The 16,869-nt window shown below is 42.1% G+C and overlaps 1 protein-coding gene across 21 annotated transcripts in view; it reads left to right on the top strand.

Annotated features, from left to right (window-relative positions):
• Positions 1-16,869, top strand: part of ABI2 (abl interactor 2) — a 630,778-nt gene that overhangs the window by 292,119 nt on the left and 321,790 nt on the right. For 11 of the 21 annotated variants that reach the window (XM_069226012.1, XM_069226005.1, XM_069226015.1 and 8 more), the window contains exon 4: positions 7,777-7,794. The exons of the other annotated variants lie outside the window; for them this stretch is intronic. In XM_069226012.1, coding sequence (XP_069082113.1) covers positions 7,777-7,794 — 18 coding nt within the window. The remainder of the gene's footprint in view (positions 1-7,776; positions 7,795-16,869) is intronic. 21 annotated transcript variants of the gene reach the window in all.

Genomic DNA, 16,869 nt, shown 5'->3' with positions numbered 1-16,869 from the left:
GGTTGAGAAACGTTCCTGTTTGACTAACCACAGGTTTCAAAACCACTGCAATGTACTTTGATATTTTTATTCAGGTTCCAAATTCTGTGATCCTCGGTTTCTACTGCATTGTGAAACACTTTAATGACTTTCAGAGAGAAATTGTTGAACAACGCGTGACTAAAACAGAGTAGTTTAATTTTCACCACATCAACACACTTCACCTCAAGATCTTTGGTTGCATTTATAAAATCATACCACACTTTCTTTTTCTCAATTATTTTATCTTCATATTTCCTCCATTCTACCTCATTTTCAAAAGATCTTTATCATCATGTGTATCCACGCATTTGTTATTCACCCAAGCAGGACACTCAAGAAAATTAACCCTCCTCCTGAAAAGTTCAAATGGAGTAGCTCTGGTGGTCCACTGGAGAGTCAGCCTATACTTCCTAATTCCATTCTCTACTTCAGCTTTCCAGCATAAGTGATTGGCTAAAGACCTCTGAGTGGTTTCCTTTACAACCTTATTGAGTCTCTCAACCATGCCATTAGTCTCTGGATAGTAAACACAGCATGTCTTGTGCTTGGTTCCTCTTTCTGAAAGAAATTTCTCCATCTCCTTCAAGATTAGTTGGACACTATTGTCGTTCAACATACTCTCAGAAAAAAAACTTCTCTTCCTAAAATTTAATAAAAAAATGTGATAAAGTCCATGGACTCTAAAGTTTTGTAAATAGTATATTCTGACCAAAGTGAAAACATATCAACTGCAACTATGATATACTTGTCCACACTTGTAGTTTTAATAGGTCCCACTGTATCTAGGGCTATGTCTTTCCACGGCCTTTTGGTTACACATTTAATAACCATTGGCTGGCTCCTTGTCACTTTTGGTACACTCAATTCAGTTCCTCACCAATGTCCATACCAGGCCACCGTTATGACCCCTAGTCTGTCTTTGGTCTTTGTGACGCTATAAGAGTTTTCCTCAGGCTCTCAGGTGGAACCAGCCTTGCACCTCATCAACAAATCATTCTTGCGAGTTAGATCATCTTTAACATGTTAAAAGCCTCTCTGTAATATCGAACTTTTCTTGCCATCACATCACCCATTTTTTAAAGCATTCTCTCACCTTCTGAAAAGAGACCTTGCTCAACCGTCTCCCACTCATCCTCCTGTATAATGGATTCTCTAATGGTACAAACATCAACATCCCCCTCTTCTAGACAACCACGCTCATCATATTAGTTTGTTCTTCCCTACGCAGTCTAGATACACAATCAGCTAGACAATTTTGACACCACAAAGTTATACCCATGAAAAGCAACAACCCATTTCCTGAATCAACCAGAGATGGCATAAATTATTTTCTTCGTGAACACCTCTTTTAGAGGTTTATGATCTGCCTTCACCTCGAATTTGCTTCCCCAAATGAATTTCCTCTGCTTTCGTACATCCCAGTGGGCAGCCAATGCCTACTTTTCTGTAACTAAATAATTGACATCTGCTCCTTTCAGACTCCTAGATATGACTGAAATGGTGCATTCAGCTCCTCCATTGTGCTGCAAAAGAACCACACCTAACTCCTTCCAGCTGTCCTCTGTCATTATGACTGGAGTCAGCAAGTTCAAAGCTCTGAAGACACTGAACAGTGTTAACACAATTCTTTAATGTGTTAAATTCCTCCTCATTCAAAACATTCCACTCAGATACAAACCTCATTTTAAGAAGACCTCAGTTTTTGTGCCTTGTCTGCAAAATCGGGAATGGATTTACTATAGTATTCTCACATCTACCTCTTCTTTGGGACTGGGTCTAGGCATACCACAAATACAATTGACCAAACTGGCTGTAGGTTTGATGCCACAAGACGAGATCTTATAACCAAGATACTCTGTTGGGGAGAGATTAAACATACATTTTCTTTAACTTAATGTTAGACCCCCATTCTCCCAGTTTCTTTAACACTTCTCTCATCTTTTGATTGTGTTCGCAAAAATTTCTTCCAAGAAGGAGGACATCATCTTGGTATGTTTTTCAAAACAAATTTTATTGGGTTATCAAAAGAACATAAAACCTGAGGTTTTCATATATTGCAAGTGCTGTAGCATCAGGTGTAATGTACATCAAAAATATAATTAATACATATGTATCTTAGCCAGTACAACATCAAGCGTGAATTTTGTTAACCCAAATGAGACATGACGGTACGGGTAACAATGCATCATGACACTGTGCACGTCTATATAACAAAACTCTCCTGCCCCGCAACCCCCCAACCCAAATAACATATCTGCCATAACCTCAATAACAAAGAAAACCCAATGAAGAGTAAATAGAGATGGTCCCATTGTCTAACTGAAGGAATATCTACCCCTTGTATACCAGCATCTTGGACATGCCTTATGATGGCGAGGCCTTATTTGGCAAGCATATCAACAATGCTTTGCTCGCCATCAAGTCAGACACCCAAACTGCTAGATACTTAGGAATCCTCCAGTCCTGGAAAGCCCCCTTTTGGGAAGCACATGGTCATGGGATATATTCTTTTCAGGAAGATACCAGTGGTATCAATTATATCAATCATTCCAACAACTCTTTCAGCTTGGTTTTCAACAGAATCAGACCTAATGAACACCATCAGCGTCTTACTTGCTTCGGCAAGGGACAACAGCTTGAAGTAGTGACAAGCTTTTAGTGCTGGTTACAACTTCTATAAACCAACATCAGATGTGAGACAGAATTTCAAACTACAAATCCCAGTGAGAAAAGATCACTATGGACAAATGGGTCCTGGATCTCATAACATATTGACACACTCTGGAGTTCATCAGAATTCTACCCCATAAAACACCAACCCACCCCAATCTTCTTCACAATAAAGCGTTGGCAGTGTTAGCCAAAGGTGCCTTAGAAACAGTCCCATCTTCACAAGGAGGAAAGGGTTTCTAGTCTTGTTATTTCCTCATCCTGAAGAAATCAGTAGAATGGAGTACCATTCTGGATCGCAAGAAACTCTGAATAAGCACCTAAAATCAATTCAAGGTGCTCCCATTTGGTCACGGGTCCGCACCCCACACGGGTTACCTATATCAAAAGGGCTTTCAAGTTTTTCCATATCTTGACGACTGGCTAAACATTGAGACTCACAATAACTTTCAGAAATCTCTCCTCTCTTCCTCAACAAGGATGAATTTTCTAGGAGCAACCTCAGACACACTACAAGACAAATCATTGTCCACAGACAGACAACAGAAACTGTTGGCACTGGCCAGTGATCTTCTAAAAAGACAGTCCGCCTCCTTTCGCAGTCTCAAATCTCTACTGGGCATGATGTCTTTCGACATATTTCTAATTCCAAATGCTCATCTGTAGATGAGACCTTTCGCAGAGGAACTGAATGCACTATGGCTCCAGGTATACGGCTCGTTTGACAACATCCTCCACATCACACTAGTGATGAAAAGAGCTCTCCCTTGGTGTATGGATCCAGACAATCGGATAGTGGGAATGTCTTTCCTGCCTCCAATTTCAGAGTATGTCATAACAGACGCCTCTCTGGAAAGCGGAGGTGCTCACTTGCAGGACCAGCAAATACAAGACCAATGGACTCTACAACAGTTGAAAGGTCACATCAACCTTTTGGAGCTCAGAGTGATTGGACTCGCTTTTCAACCCTTCCTACTAAGGATACAATTTGTGTTGATCAGAACAGACATACAACGAGCATGCATTACCTCAACAAACAAGGAGGTATGAAGTCCCAAGCCCTCTCGTAAGAGGCACAAAGCATATGGAAATGGGCACTGCCTTATCAAACCACCATCAGAGCGGAACATCTACCAGGCGTCAACAACTACTTAGCAGACGCAGAAGCATCAAACTTGTCACAAATGAAAGTTAAATCCAACTATTCTCAACACAGTTTTCCAAAGATGAGGCAAGTCGGCTCTGGATCTTTTTGCATCACAAGCCAACAAAAAATGCTGATTCTACACAAGTTGGGATCCCCACAAGGGGCCTTGTGGGAATTTGTTTTTGATAAGATGGTCAGGGATCTTTGCGTATGCTTTTTCCACTGATCCTTCTGATTCCCAGGCTTCTTAAGAAAATGCAAAGGGAACCTTGCTGGCTATTACTTATTGCTCTATGTTGGCACAGACAACATTGGTTTATGGAGCTCCTATTGTTGTCGTAAGAAACCCATGTACAGCTAAGGCCGCAGAAGGATCTGTTATCAATGAACCACGGGCAGGTCCTTCATCCATACCAGATTTCTCTGCATTTATCAGCATGGCTCCTGAACACAATTAACTCCAACATCTAGATATTCCACAGCAGTGCAGGGATATCCTTGCCAAGGCCAGAGCTGATGCTACGGGGTAAACCTATTGTTTAAAATAGAAGCCTTTTTGTTTATGTTGTCAAAACTCGTATGTATATCCTATTTGCTCACTTCCTGAGCAAGTGTTGCCATACCTTCTCTCTCTCGCCAAAGAAGGGCTGTCGCATTCCCCCATCAGAGTGCATTTGCCACTTTTTGCCTTTTTGTTTATGGTGTCAAAACTCGTATGTATATCATATTTGCTCACTTCCTGAGCAAGTGTTGCCATACCTTCTCTCTCTCGCCAAAGAAGGGCTGTCTCATTACCCCATCAGAGTGCATTTGGCAGACGTTTCTGCAAATGCAGGTACCCCTTCTCTGTGATGAAATAGACTGATCCAACAGTTTCTAAAGGGGCTTTTCAGAATATTTTCTCCAATAAAATTGCCTCCACCGGCATGGCAACTCAACACTGTGTTGTCCCAACTTATGAAAAAACCCTTTCGAACCAATCCACGGGATGGATCTTAAGTTCTTAGCATGGAAAGTTGCCTTGCTTTTGGCATTAACTTCAGCAAGAAGAGTGAGCTTCAGGCTTTTATGATTAAGGAGTCCTTTCTGCAATTCGAAGTTAACAAGGATATTCTTCAAAGTAATCCCAGGTTTGTACCTAAGGTGCTGACAGACTTTCACCTCAATGAACCTGTTCTTCAAACTTTCTTACCAGACCCACAGACACTTATGGAAAGAACTTACTCTCAATGTAAAAAGATGTTTAAAGTTCTGTATACAGCGAACAAAAGATTTTTGCAAAATGGACCAGTTGTTTCTGGCATTTATACTAGCCATAACATGGTAGGTCTGGAAACTAAAGCCACCATGGCAAGATGGATTGCAATAGCAATACAAATTGTGTCACTCAAAGACTGTCAGGCCTCTTCATTTTAAAGTCAAAACGCATTCCACTAGAGCAATATTGACGACAGTGGCTCTGTTCGCTGGTGTTTCTATCAACAGTAAATGCCTTGCCTTGCTGCCACTTGGAAAAGTACACATACTTTCACGCAGCACTACTGTCTAGATACAGATCACCACAATGATGCAGCTGTGGGACAAGCAGTACTTCAGCATCTTTTCCAATAAGGTGAGCCTGATATTATCAAATATAAACGTTGTACCCACCATGTGCTATTTTATTCATGTTAAGTTTATATAACATATTTTATAACTGCTTGCTCGTCTGATTCAAACAGTTGAATCTATGAAAGATACTCCAATACTGGAGAAAAAATGTGTAACTTGTAACTCTCGTTCTCGTTCTCCAGTATTGGAATCTTCGATATATTCACAGGCGATCCACCCTCTTCCCCTGAGAGCCTCTTCTTTTTGGCACATGGTATTTATTCACACTAGTGCTCCAAAAATCTGAGGGAAAATGCCTATGCTGGGAGTGTTTTAAAGGGTGCTGCGGCCTGATTGGCTGTAGTTCGGTTCTTTTTAATGTGAATGATGTGAATAAGCTATAAAATTCAAATTATTTTGCCATTGTACGCTATACTAATTACTTGCACTGCTTTAGAATATACTGTGGAACTCCCACATTGACAACAGGGATGATTCATGCATGTGAATCTATGAAAGATTCCAATACTGGAGAACAAGAGTTACAGGTAAGTAACAAATTGTATACTTTTGGATGGTGTGGCTGTGCTCCAGAAGTATTGAAAATATTATTTTTGCCCTCATACTTTCTCTCTTCAAGCTTTTGCTCAGGCTCAGGCTGACACTGCATTAACCCCAACATTTTCATCCAGTTTCAGCGCAGTTTAAGGAGGTGACTGTTGCTAACTGCATTTTGTCTCTCTGAAACCATCTGATACTTATCCACACGCCAAACATTTTTTAAAGATATGTACAAATGCTTTTTTGTGGTCTAAAATCTGGAATTTTCAGGATGGTTCTTCTTTTCCTGTATATAGATATGTACATTTCATCACATTGCTCTTGTGTTTTAGACCCCTATCACTTTACTCACCGGCCTTGTGTAATACAAAAACAAATGATTTAGAGCGCTTGGTTGATCAAATGGCTCCCATCGAACAGGAAAATGTTCTTTTTTCATTCTTAATGCTTTACATCGTATTATGTACGTTCTACTGTAAACCTGAAACATCAATAAATAAATACTACAAACAAAAATGCACACATGCCTACGTATGGAGGAGCTTTGGGCCAGCACTTTGCATCCACTGGTCTGTTCAACTGTTGCTCAGCGTTTTGCTCCCAGCCATGGCAGCATATAGCATGGGGCTGTGGGTGAACACACTTCAGCCATTGGTTCTCCTCCTCAGTGAACCGGAACAGCATTTGGCCTTATCACGTGGACATGCACCTATATAGACTGACACTTCCGTGTCAGGGCGGGTGGACGAACATTTTTTTTTTTTGCAATGTGTTTTTCCTTACTTTCTTAAATCTTTATTTTTTTAGTTAACTCTGTATGTTAAATTATATTGTATTGTTACCATTATTAAATACGAAAAGTTCCTGTACTTTGAGCCAGTAAGAATCATATTTTCTTTTTATGTAGATTAAAACCGAAGAGGGCTTCCTCAATACCAGTGCTAGGCACTTATATCTACAAGGAAGCACCCACACTGATCTGTCAAAATTATGTGCAATGATTAATTTATTTTTTCATTACATTTTTTATAGCAAGCATGTGGCCTAGATGTATAGGTGGTGGGAATCTTGGTCTTAGAGAAACCTAAAGTCGGCCCTGTAACCAGATTTACTGAACAGACAGAAAATGTTCTGCATTTTATTCTCCCGTTTAGTGATGTTACTTTGGCGACATTAAATGAAGGTGGGGTAGTGTAACTGGAATCGTTTTTGAGGGTTTTCTCTTTAAAAAAAAAAAAAAAAAAACTTGAATCTGACTCGTTTGGAGGAGTCCTACTTGAATATGGAATTTCAATGAAAATACACTGATGGTGAGGACTTCAGCAATTATTATTGGACATTTTCCCACTTGTAGTATTAGTGCTATGGTTTAGGATTATTTGAATTTCAGAACTATCTACGCTTAGCCTCGCCCTTTTGCTCTTAAAATGTAAAGGTGATCTATTTGGTCAAATGTTTTGTGGTAGTTTTCTTAAGTGAATGATTAACTCTCCTTAATGCTTAGGTATCGGATTACTATACAATTTATTTAATTTTATGTGCAGGATTAATTACCTTTTTCAGATGTTTACATCAATTATGAATATTTCATCTGGAAATCTTTTCCTCTGTCATAACACATTCTGCTTTTCACACTTTTCCTATGATCTACTGTCACATTATTATTGTCAGTGCGAAATGCTTAACTTTGTTTTTTATTTTATTTTAATCCTCCATTTTCTGAAGTTTCAACTAACCTTTCAATGCTTTTTTTCCTTGCCTTTTATTTGCTCCATTTATGCATTAAGTGGTTACTTAGATTTAAGGTAAGAGTCCCCGAGGGCTGGTTTTCCATTCTTAAACTTCATATTGAATGTTGCACACGGGGAGTGAAGAAGCCTTTGCTTCATTCATCCATATTCATTAAATTACGCCTCTGTATTTTGATACCGACCACAGAATGTCTGTTTGAGCGACATAAAGAACATCTTTGTTTCCTTTAACTATAGTTGGACTGGTCACTGCCTCACATTTTGTGAAATATTATAAACTGCAACATTTAAATTAAAACTTTAAGTATGTGTGAGCTTTTAGCTCAGTGGTACCTCCCCCTGTGTATTATTCTTTGTATTCTATGTAAGGTGTACCATATTATACTTTTTGCTCACCAGAATACTGGTGTTCAGTTAAATTTCAATACAAAAATACGTGATTTAAATGTGTAAAGATAAAGATCACAAATATTTGTCTGTTAATCTTTTCGAATGCTCCATTTTTTAATGTTTTTATTGTATATTGTACTTTGTGCTGCAAAGTTTGCGTTTCAAATGTCTTGTCATAAATGCATACTATGTCAATTTTGAATTAACAAAACATAGCTGTAGTAGGTTGTCTTTCTAAATTTAGTATTTGCAAATTTGCTTTTCCCCCTCTCTCTCTTTTCTCTTGCCCTTCCCTTCCTTAGCCGAGCCTTGTTTTCTTTTTCTTAACCCCCCTCTCCCTCCTCCCAACTCTTCTTCATTTCCCTATCCACCCTTTAACACTCAACACCTTTCTGGCTCTTAATCTTGAACCCCCTTCTTGCTCTCACCCTCTAGTAGCTCCTTTTGTCCCATGCTCCTTTTCATTCTGCCTCTCTGTCCCTCTTTATAGTTACTCTTAATCTCCCTCTCTCAGGTGCCCTTATATCCCCTCCTTCACCGTCTGTCACTCTCTTGCTTTACCTCTCAATATCTCAGCCAGTGAGAAGTTGTGAAATTATATTTTGAGCACTGTTGAAACTGTTTCTTAATTATTTAATTATTCAAAAGTATTTGTGTTGTCTCTTTTTTGTGTGGTGCAGGGTTCGCTCATTGTATGACCTGTTAGTACTATTAGTGTTGTAATGTTGTCAGCGTGCAAAAATGCATGGTTTATAGGGGACATGTACACCTTAATTCAGTTGGGGAAAAAGATTAGTGAGGCAATAGGCTAGTGTTTATTTGAATGTTGTAAGAAGACGTCGTATGCCAGTAGTCATTTCCTTTTGAGGTCAGAGTGTGTCTTCAGGTTGTTGATCACAACTGATGAAAATACGCAAAGCGGAATACAGAGTCATGGGTTTCTGATACCATGCTTAGAGACAAATGTAGCTGTATTGTCATTTTGAAGCATTGATGTGTGTGTGTTTTTTCCTGCATTTTTTCCTGGTCTGCTAATTGATTATTCCACGCCTCTGCCCCACTCTCCACTGCCGATGGGTTACACACTTTTTAGGTCGACCGCACAAGCGCTCTGGCCTGTTGTAATCTATCTGTGGGCTTTCAACCACGCTAACCGCATGCCCATCACTCATTTATGGGTTTGCCTTTCAAAAATCCTTTGTTATCATTGGTAAATGCTTTACGTTGGTCCTTCCTTGTGGCAGCTTTGTTACCACCTTGGCCATCGCCCTGTTACTTGGATAATTGCACTTTTGCCGATACGTTGTGTCTCTCCTTTGCGCTCATGGCGGCCATGGCACTTTGAATTGGCTTACTTATGTCAACTGTTTTACTTTTTATTTTCAATTTGTGGCAAGAAAAGTCTAGTTAGGATTTTACAACGCTTATAGCTTACTCAAGCAAACGCGAGACCCATTGCATTGCAAATGCTTGTTATAATTGCTTGCACTCTCTGTGGAAGAAAACCCAAATCGTAACCGATATCAACAAACTGGAAAGACAATTCTACAGAAGTCATTATGAGCTAATCACATTTGTCATAAAATTCAAATGTGATTGATAGGATTCAGGAATCTCTGCTGGGAGATTTCAAAAGTGTTAATTAACCCATTCAAGACCATTCAGCACCTTTTTCAAACCGTTATTTGTCAAAAACTACTGAACGGATTTTCGCCAAGCAAAATGTTTTGTGAGTGACGTTCCTGTTTCATGCAAAGTTTGCTATAAATCTTTTAAGCAGTTTTTGCAGTAGGAGTGCCCATAAATTTGTTTGGAAGCTAAATGGGACACCAAATCTCTTTTCACCCTCCCTTAACTTTTCAGTTGCATTGGAAATTAGATCTGTCTATTGGATGCACAATTATAAGTAAACCACACACAAATCTATCTATTTATCTTTTTATATTTGTATAACCTGCATTTCTTTTTTTCCACTGATGGCTCTTCTTATTGTTATAATTCACATGGTGTGGAATTTAATAAAATAATCTACTTGTCTGTGGGGTAGGGTGCTATATAAATCTACTTCTCCTAGATAAAAATGTAGTTGTCCTTTTGGTGCCATGTAGTGCGGTGAGGAATTATGGCATCAATCTCATTATATAAGAGCTCTGATGATAGCCTCTCTGATTATTCCAGGGACAATACTGCATTAGGGCTTGAATACTAGAAATTTTCTTATTTTGCCACCTTTCCCCAGATCTACATACCGGGGCTGGAGGAAGCAGTAAACAGCAGTTCCAGGGTTGGAATGCCTTTGAGTCTGTGCAAACCTACTAATGTGCATGTTTTAAGAATTTTCACCAGCTCTTCTCTAAGCTTTTCCCATACTAAGAAAGGTTGGAAATTTACTCCCGACAAGGGCAGAGTAAAAATTCTTACAGCGTTGGTAAAAAAAAAAGAAAAAAAAAAAAGAAAGAAGTGGTTGGAGGAAGAGTGATGTGTAAACGCTCCATAGATTTTTGCGTGATCAAATCTTCACATGATTATTTGCTTAAGCTAAAATACAGTTCACAAACATTTTCTGGGAGCATGATTTCCTAGTCTACTTCTGTAAATTAATCTGAATTCAGGAAAGACATAATTTTGCACTAATGCAAAGACGTGTTTCATGGGTGCACTTTTGTGACTTTCTTTAAGAACTGGGCCCCTAACTAGGTCTGGCGTTAACCAAGACCTTTTGTTTTTATTAAAATTCAATTTCTCCCTCTCCATGTTTTGACTGGCTTCACTGTGAGTGATCGCATTGCGCTCTTCCACAAGAAGCATATTGGCACACAAAGTAGTTTTGTTCTGTGCTGTGGCAGTGTTAGGTTTTTGAGACCAATTTTATTTTTTGGTTTTTGCCAATGTTTGTTACAGTGGTGAGAGCCTGGCAGCTCCCACAACACTAAAGATTTTAAAAAGTAATGTCAAAACAAGACATATTGACAAAACCAAAAGACTTATGAAAATAAACCAGCACTGGCAACGCCAGCCAATCAGACATTGGTTTCCCATGATCTTGTTGAAACTGGCCACACTAATTTTCCATTGTGAATATATTTTTTGAATTACTAGCAGGCATCAACACATTTTACTAAATAATGCTTCAAAAAATAGTACCTAAAATGTCACAGTAATGTATCAAAATGTTTTATTCCTACATGCATTTTATTCCTGAAGATTTTATTTTGAAAGCAAAGAATCATCACTCTTGCTTACAAGCTTCTGCAAACATTTACATATAAGCAGAGAGCATTCTGGGAGCATTATTCATAGCCTCTTATTGTTAAACTTTTTAAACTTTAAGTACATATTTGTTTTACTGGAACCACAGTCTGTAGTGCAGTGTGAGTTTACAACATTTATTTAGAGCGCTCACCCTAATAATTAAGGCTTTGCATTAATGAACCATAAATACAAATTCGAACAGCACTAACCTATGCACACAAACAGTAAATATGACCTCAACTACAGACTGTTCCTTCCCTGTAAACTGTCAGCCAAAGGGTTTGTGCTGCAAGGAGGTTGGGGCTACTTGTCCCAAGGGAAAAATAACATGAAAACTTGTTGTCCTTGCTGTCCTTGACCTCAAACAATATGTCCTGGGCATCGGGCTACAGGAATTCCACACCCCTGAATTCTGTAATGGTGCTGTCTTAATCCATAAAATGGTCCTTCCTGAGTTTGCAAATGCATTTATGAAATAAAACATGCAAAAATATGTTTAGTATATATCTTATATGATTGCAGTTACCCATGTAGGTCTGTTGAGAGATAGAGTACATCATTACGTAGATACCTACAATGTATTAAGTATTCGCTGTCTATAAATATATAATACCTACTGGCAGCTGCCAGTAGGTATAGCTAGGGCTTAGTTAGGACATAGTTTCCGTAGGAAAAGCCTTTTTTGTTTTTCTAATAACTTTGGTGCAGTTTGACAAATCTTCATAAAATATTCAAAACTATTTTGCCACTTACTTCAGCTGCTTGTTGGAAAGTTTCAGGGTAATTTGTCAAGTGGGGGCCAAGAAAAAGGTGGGGTCCCAAAACTTGTTTTCCCCTTGCAGTTGCCCATGGGGAGTCAATCAATCACAATATTTATAGAGCGCACTACGTACCCGTTAGGGTTTCAAGGTGCTGAGGGGGGGGTTGCTGCTACTGGTCGAAGAGCCAGGTCTTGAGGAGTCTCCTGAAGGCGAGAAGGTCCTGGGTCTGTCGCAGGGCGGTCGGGAGGGCGTTCTAGGTCTTGGCGGCGAGATGGGAGAAGGATCTGCCGCCGGAGGTCTTGCGATGGAAGAGGGGAACTATGGCGAGGGCGAGGTTGGCGGAGCGGAGTTGGCGGGAGGGGACGTAGAAGCTGAGTCTGTTGTTCAGGTAGACTGGTCCGGCGTTGTGGAGTGCCTTGTGTACGTGGATGAGGAGTTTGAAGGTGATCCTTTTGTCCACGGGGAGCCAGTGTAGGCCTTTCAGGTGGTGGGAGATGGGGGATCGGCGGGGCACGTTGAGGACCAGTCGGGCGGAGGCGTTTTGGATGCGTTGTAAGCGTCGGAGGTCTTTTGCTGGGATGCCTGTGTAGAGTGCGTAGCCGTAGTCTAGTCTACTCCTGACGAGGGCCTGGGTCACCGTTTTTCTAGTGTCCGTCGGGATCCATTTGTAGATTCTACGGAGCATGCGGAGGGTGTTGTAGCAGGAGGAGGACACGGCGCTGACCTGCTTGGACATGGTGAGGGCGGAGTCGAGGACGAAGCCCAGGTTGCGTGCGTGGTTGGTTGGTGTTGGAGGGGGGCCCAGCGCGGTGTTGTCCCAGGCCGAAGGGGTGCGTCCGAGAATGAGGACCTCCGTCTTGTCGGAATTCAACTTAGGTGGCTTTTTCTCATCCATTCGGCGATGGTCTGCAGTCCCTCTTGGAGGTTGGTTTTGGTGGTGAGTGGGTCTTTGGTGAGGGAGAGGATGAGCTGGGTGTCGTCGGCGTAGGAGAGAATGTTGAGGTTGTGCTGATGGGCCAGTTGTGCGAGGGGGGCCATGTAGATGTTGAACAGCGTCGGGCTTAGGGAGGAGCCTTGGGGTACGCCGCAGATGATGTTGGTGGCTTCGGAACGGAAGGGAGGGAGTCGGACTCTCTGGGTTCTGCCGGAGAGGAAGGAGGAGATCCAGTTGAGGGCTTTCTCTTGTATGCCGGCTTCGTGGAGGCGTGTTAGTAGGGTGTGGTGGCAAACCGTGTCGAATGCTGCAGAGAGGTCCAGGAGGATGAGGGCCGATGTTTCGCCGTTGTCCATTTGCTGTCTGATGTCATCTGTGGCGGCGAGGAGAGCAGTCTCGGTGCTGTGGTTGCGTCTGAAACCTGACTGGGAGGGGTCCAGGATGGAGTTGTTCTCGAGGTGGTGGGTGAGCTGAGCGTTGACGATCTTCTCGATGACCTTCGCTGGGAAGGGGAGGAGGGAGATCGGGCGGAAGTTTTTGAGGTCGTTGGGGTCTGCCTTGGGTTTTTTGAGGAGGGCGTAGATTTCGGCATGTTTCCAGCTTTCCGGGAAGGTTGCGGTTTCGAATGATAAGTTGATGATCTTTCGAAGTTGGGGGGCGATGGTGGAGTCGGCTTTGTTGTAGACGTGGTGGGGGCATGGGTCAGAAGGGGATCCTGAGTGAATGGAGTTCATGATTTTGCAAGTTTCCGAGTCATCTACGTGGGTCCAGGAGGTCAGGCGGTTGGTGTAGGTGGAGCTGTCGGGGGTGGGGTCTGGCGGAGGCGTGGTGTTGAGGCTGTCGTGGATGTCGGCGATCTTCTGATAGAAGAAGGAGGACAGGGCGTCGCAGAGTTCTTGGGAGGGAGGGATGTCGTTGGCGTTGGCGCTGGGGTTGGATAACTCTTTCACGATGCAGAAGAGTTCTTTGCTGTCGTGTGCGTTGTTGTTCAGGCGATCTGTGAAGTGGGAACGTTTGGCGAATCGGATTAGCTGGTGGATTAGTGGGGTGGTCGGGAGGTTTGGTGCGACTACAACCCATACTGCTAGATGGAATTGCACCAAATGTGACAGAAAGCTAGGCCTTGGTCCAGAAAAACGTGCTGAATTTTTTGTAAATCTGTTCAGTGGTTTTGGAGTTTACTAAAGAACAAACATTTATCTATGTTGCCTTCATGGGCAATAAATTGCTTAAAATCATTTGTTTATGGGATGCACAAGGATCTGCAAATCCTCCACTGCATTCAGCGTGCTTCCCCCCCCCCCCCCCCCCACCATGAGACACACACACACCCACTGACAGACCCACAAAAGTCCCTCTCTGGGAGAGCAGTTTCCTGTGTTTCCCTGCCTGCATCTTGCGGGAAACCTCCACTTTAAGTAAGCGCAAGCTGTTTGACAACTCTCACTTACTCAGAGCGTAGTGTTTGCCTTGACTTGAAGGGAGCTTTCAAAGCTCCCACCAAGTCAGAGCAAACCGCTATGTCCCAGGGGGGGGTACCCTGGGACATAGCAGGAGCTGGCGCAGGGTGTGTGGCAGTCCCCAGGGCAATCAGTGTCCCTGGGGCTGCGGGGGTAGGGGGTCAGCCCCAAGGAAGTGGCGGTCCCCAGAGCTGGGGGCTGCTGGGTGGGCCCCTCTGTTTCTTCAGTTAAAAGTCCCGGGGAGTTGGCAGTCCCTAGGGCTGCTGGTGGGATCTTGGCAGCCCCCTGCATTATTTTGATTAAGTGCCCAGGGAAGGTTGTGGTCTCCGGGGCTGCACCATCCCCCCACCCCCCCGCATTCTTTACCTTAAGTGCCCCGGGGAAGTGGCAGTCCCCAGGGCTGCATCATGGGGTGGGGCCTCACCTGCATCCTCTACATTTAGTGCCCTGGGGATTTATTGGTCCCTGATGCTGTGGGATGGGGGTATCCTTCCCCCTAGTGTTATATTACACTACAGCCCCAGGTGGATGGCGGTCCCCAGGCCTGCTGGGGGAGGGCAGGGGAGTGGTCAGGCAGATAACACCCCCACCCTCTCCTCTGCTGGCATACAAAATGTAAATGTACCCAGGACCTGGTCCAGCCGGGGGCTTGTAAAAGAAAAAACACTTTAGTTTTCCCCAAATTTGCAACATCAGCGCACATTCGCAGGCTCTACCCTGGCCCCTCGTCTTTTTTCTTTTTTGTTGAACTCTGCTCGAGTCCCAAGATGTCTGCTTTGAAGTGTTGGCAGCCAATCAGAGCTGTGCATTTCTCTGCACAAGCTTGTTATTATTCGTGACGTCGTCACGACCATACATATACAAATTTGGATTTCCTTTCATGTCTCCTAAACTACTGGACGGATTTACACCACATAAGCAAAAGTGTAATCTGCGTACTGACAGCCAGTTTTCTGCCAAATTTGGTGTAATTCTGTCAAGTGGTGTGGGCTGTAGTTATGTTCAAAGCTTCTATGGGAATTAACATGGGAAACACATGTTTTTTACCTCTCTTTCCCCTCACCCACTTGACAGATCACCCTGAAACTTTCCATGTGCAACCATAGGAGGGTGAGGGGGTACTGTGAACCTTGCCTGCCCTTTTATATGTTTTTTTTGTAACTTCAGGACGCCAGGGCAGAATCCTGTGATGTCTGAGTAAAGTTCTATCTTTCTGTCAAATTTGATGCAATTCTATTTAGAGATTTTGTCCCTGCATCGGAGAGCAAAGTTGTCCCCCTTTTTTCTTGACCGATCACCCTGAAACTTTCGAGGAAGGAGTGAAGTGGATTAACTTTTGCTTTTTTTAAAGTTCTGTGTAGATTCATCAAACAGCGCCAAAGTTATTAGCAAAATAAACTCTCTTCTTTTGGAAATTCTCACCTAAATATAACTACACAGTGGCGACCGACACTTTGTAATTAAAAAAAAAATAATACAAAGTTAAAAAGAAGTTACGTATACAAAATAAAACTGAAAACCCTCTGAGTTTGACTGGTTTTGCTCAGCTGCACACACTATAACTCACAGAACACATCAGTAGTGACCTTAGATATCTGATTAGCATGGACATTATCAATAACATCCCTATGGAAATAGTATAATTTCTGTCCGTTATTGATCGATGTTATTGTATTTATTTGTGTTTATTCAGAGTATATCTCTAGTGTGACATAGCCAAAAGGACAGGTACGTTCTTTGCAGATATAAACGTATGGTTGTTACAGGAAATATGAATATATGGAGAGAGGATATGCTGAGGAGTGTTAGGCAGAAAGATAAAGTCTGAAACGGTGTGGTTTGAAATTCTTTCAGACTGCAAGGAGGCCGGGATTTAGCCTAATGTAGTTCAGGGTGAATTTCCATGCTCTCATAGCCAGGCATCAGAAGGTCTACTTTCTCTTTATTTGTTTTGTTTGTGGGTTTCCCGGCATTAGATTGTTTATACTGCTCTTCTCCAGTGTAACCAGTAAAACAGAGGTAGTTCTTCAGATAAAGAGAAAGGCTAGAATTCAATGATTTATGGTGGCCAGCTTGAATTCCACCCATACAGCCAATGAAGATGTCTCAAGCTAGGGGGGGAAGTGTGGTGAGACTTCTTAGCACCTCTGACCAAACAAGGGAGGCGTATGTAGGATGACATGAAATGGAGGATTTTGATAGACCTGCCAGGATAGCGTTACCGCCATCTAGATGAATAAAAGTACGTTTTGCACTGCAGCTTTGAATTTATTATGAGCGAATATATATTTGAGGCTTCTAAGCAGATGTAATTAGACTAGGGTTTACCGAT

Source organism: Pleurodeles waltl, chromosome 3_1 (assembly GCF_031143425.1).
Source record: "Pleurodeles waltl isolate 20211129_DDA chromosome 3_1, aPleWal1.hap1.20221129, whole genome shotgun sequence".
Taxonomy (NCBI): domain Eukaryota; kingdom Metazoa; phylum Chordata; class Amphibia; order Caudata; family Salamandridae; genus Pleurodeles; species Pleurodeles waltl.
The sequence above is the reverse complement of the archived record's forward strand: the minus strand, read 5'-3'. Positions and strand labels throughout refer to the sequence as shown.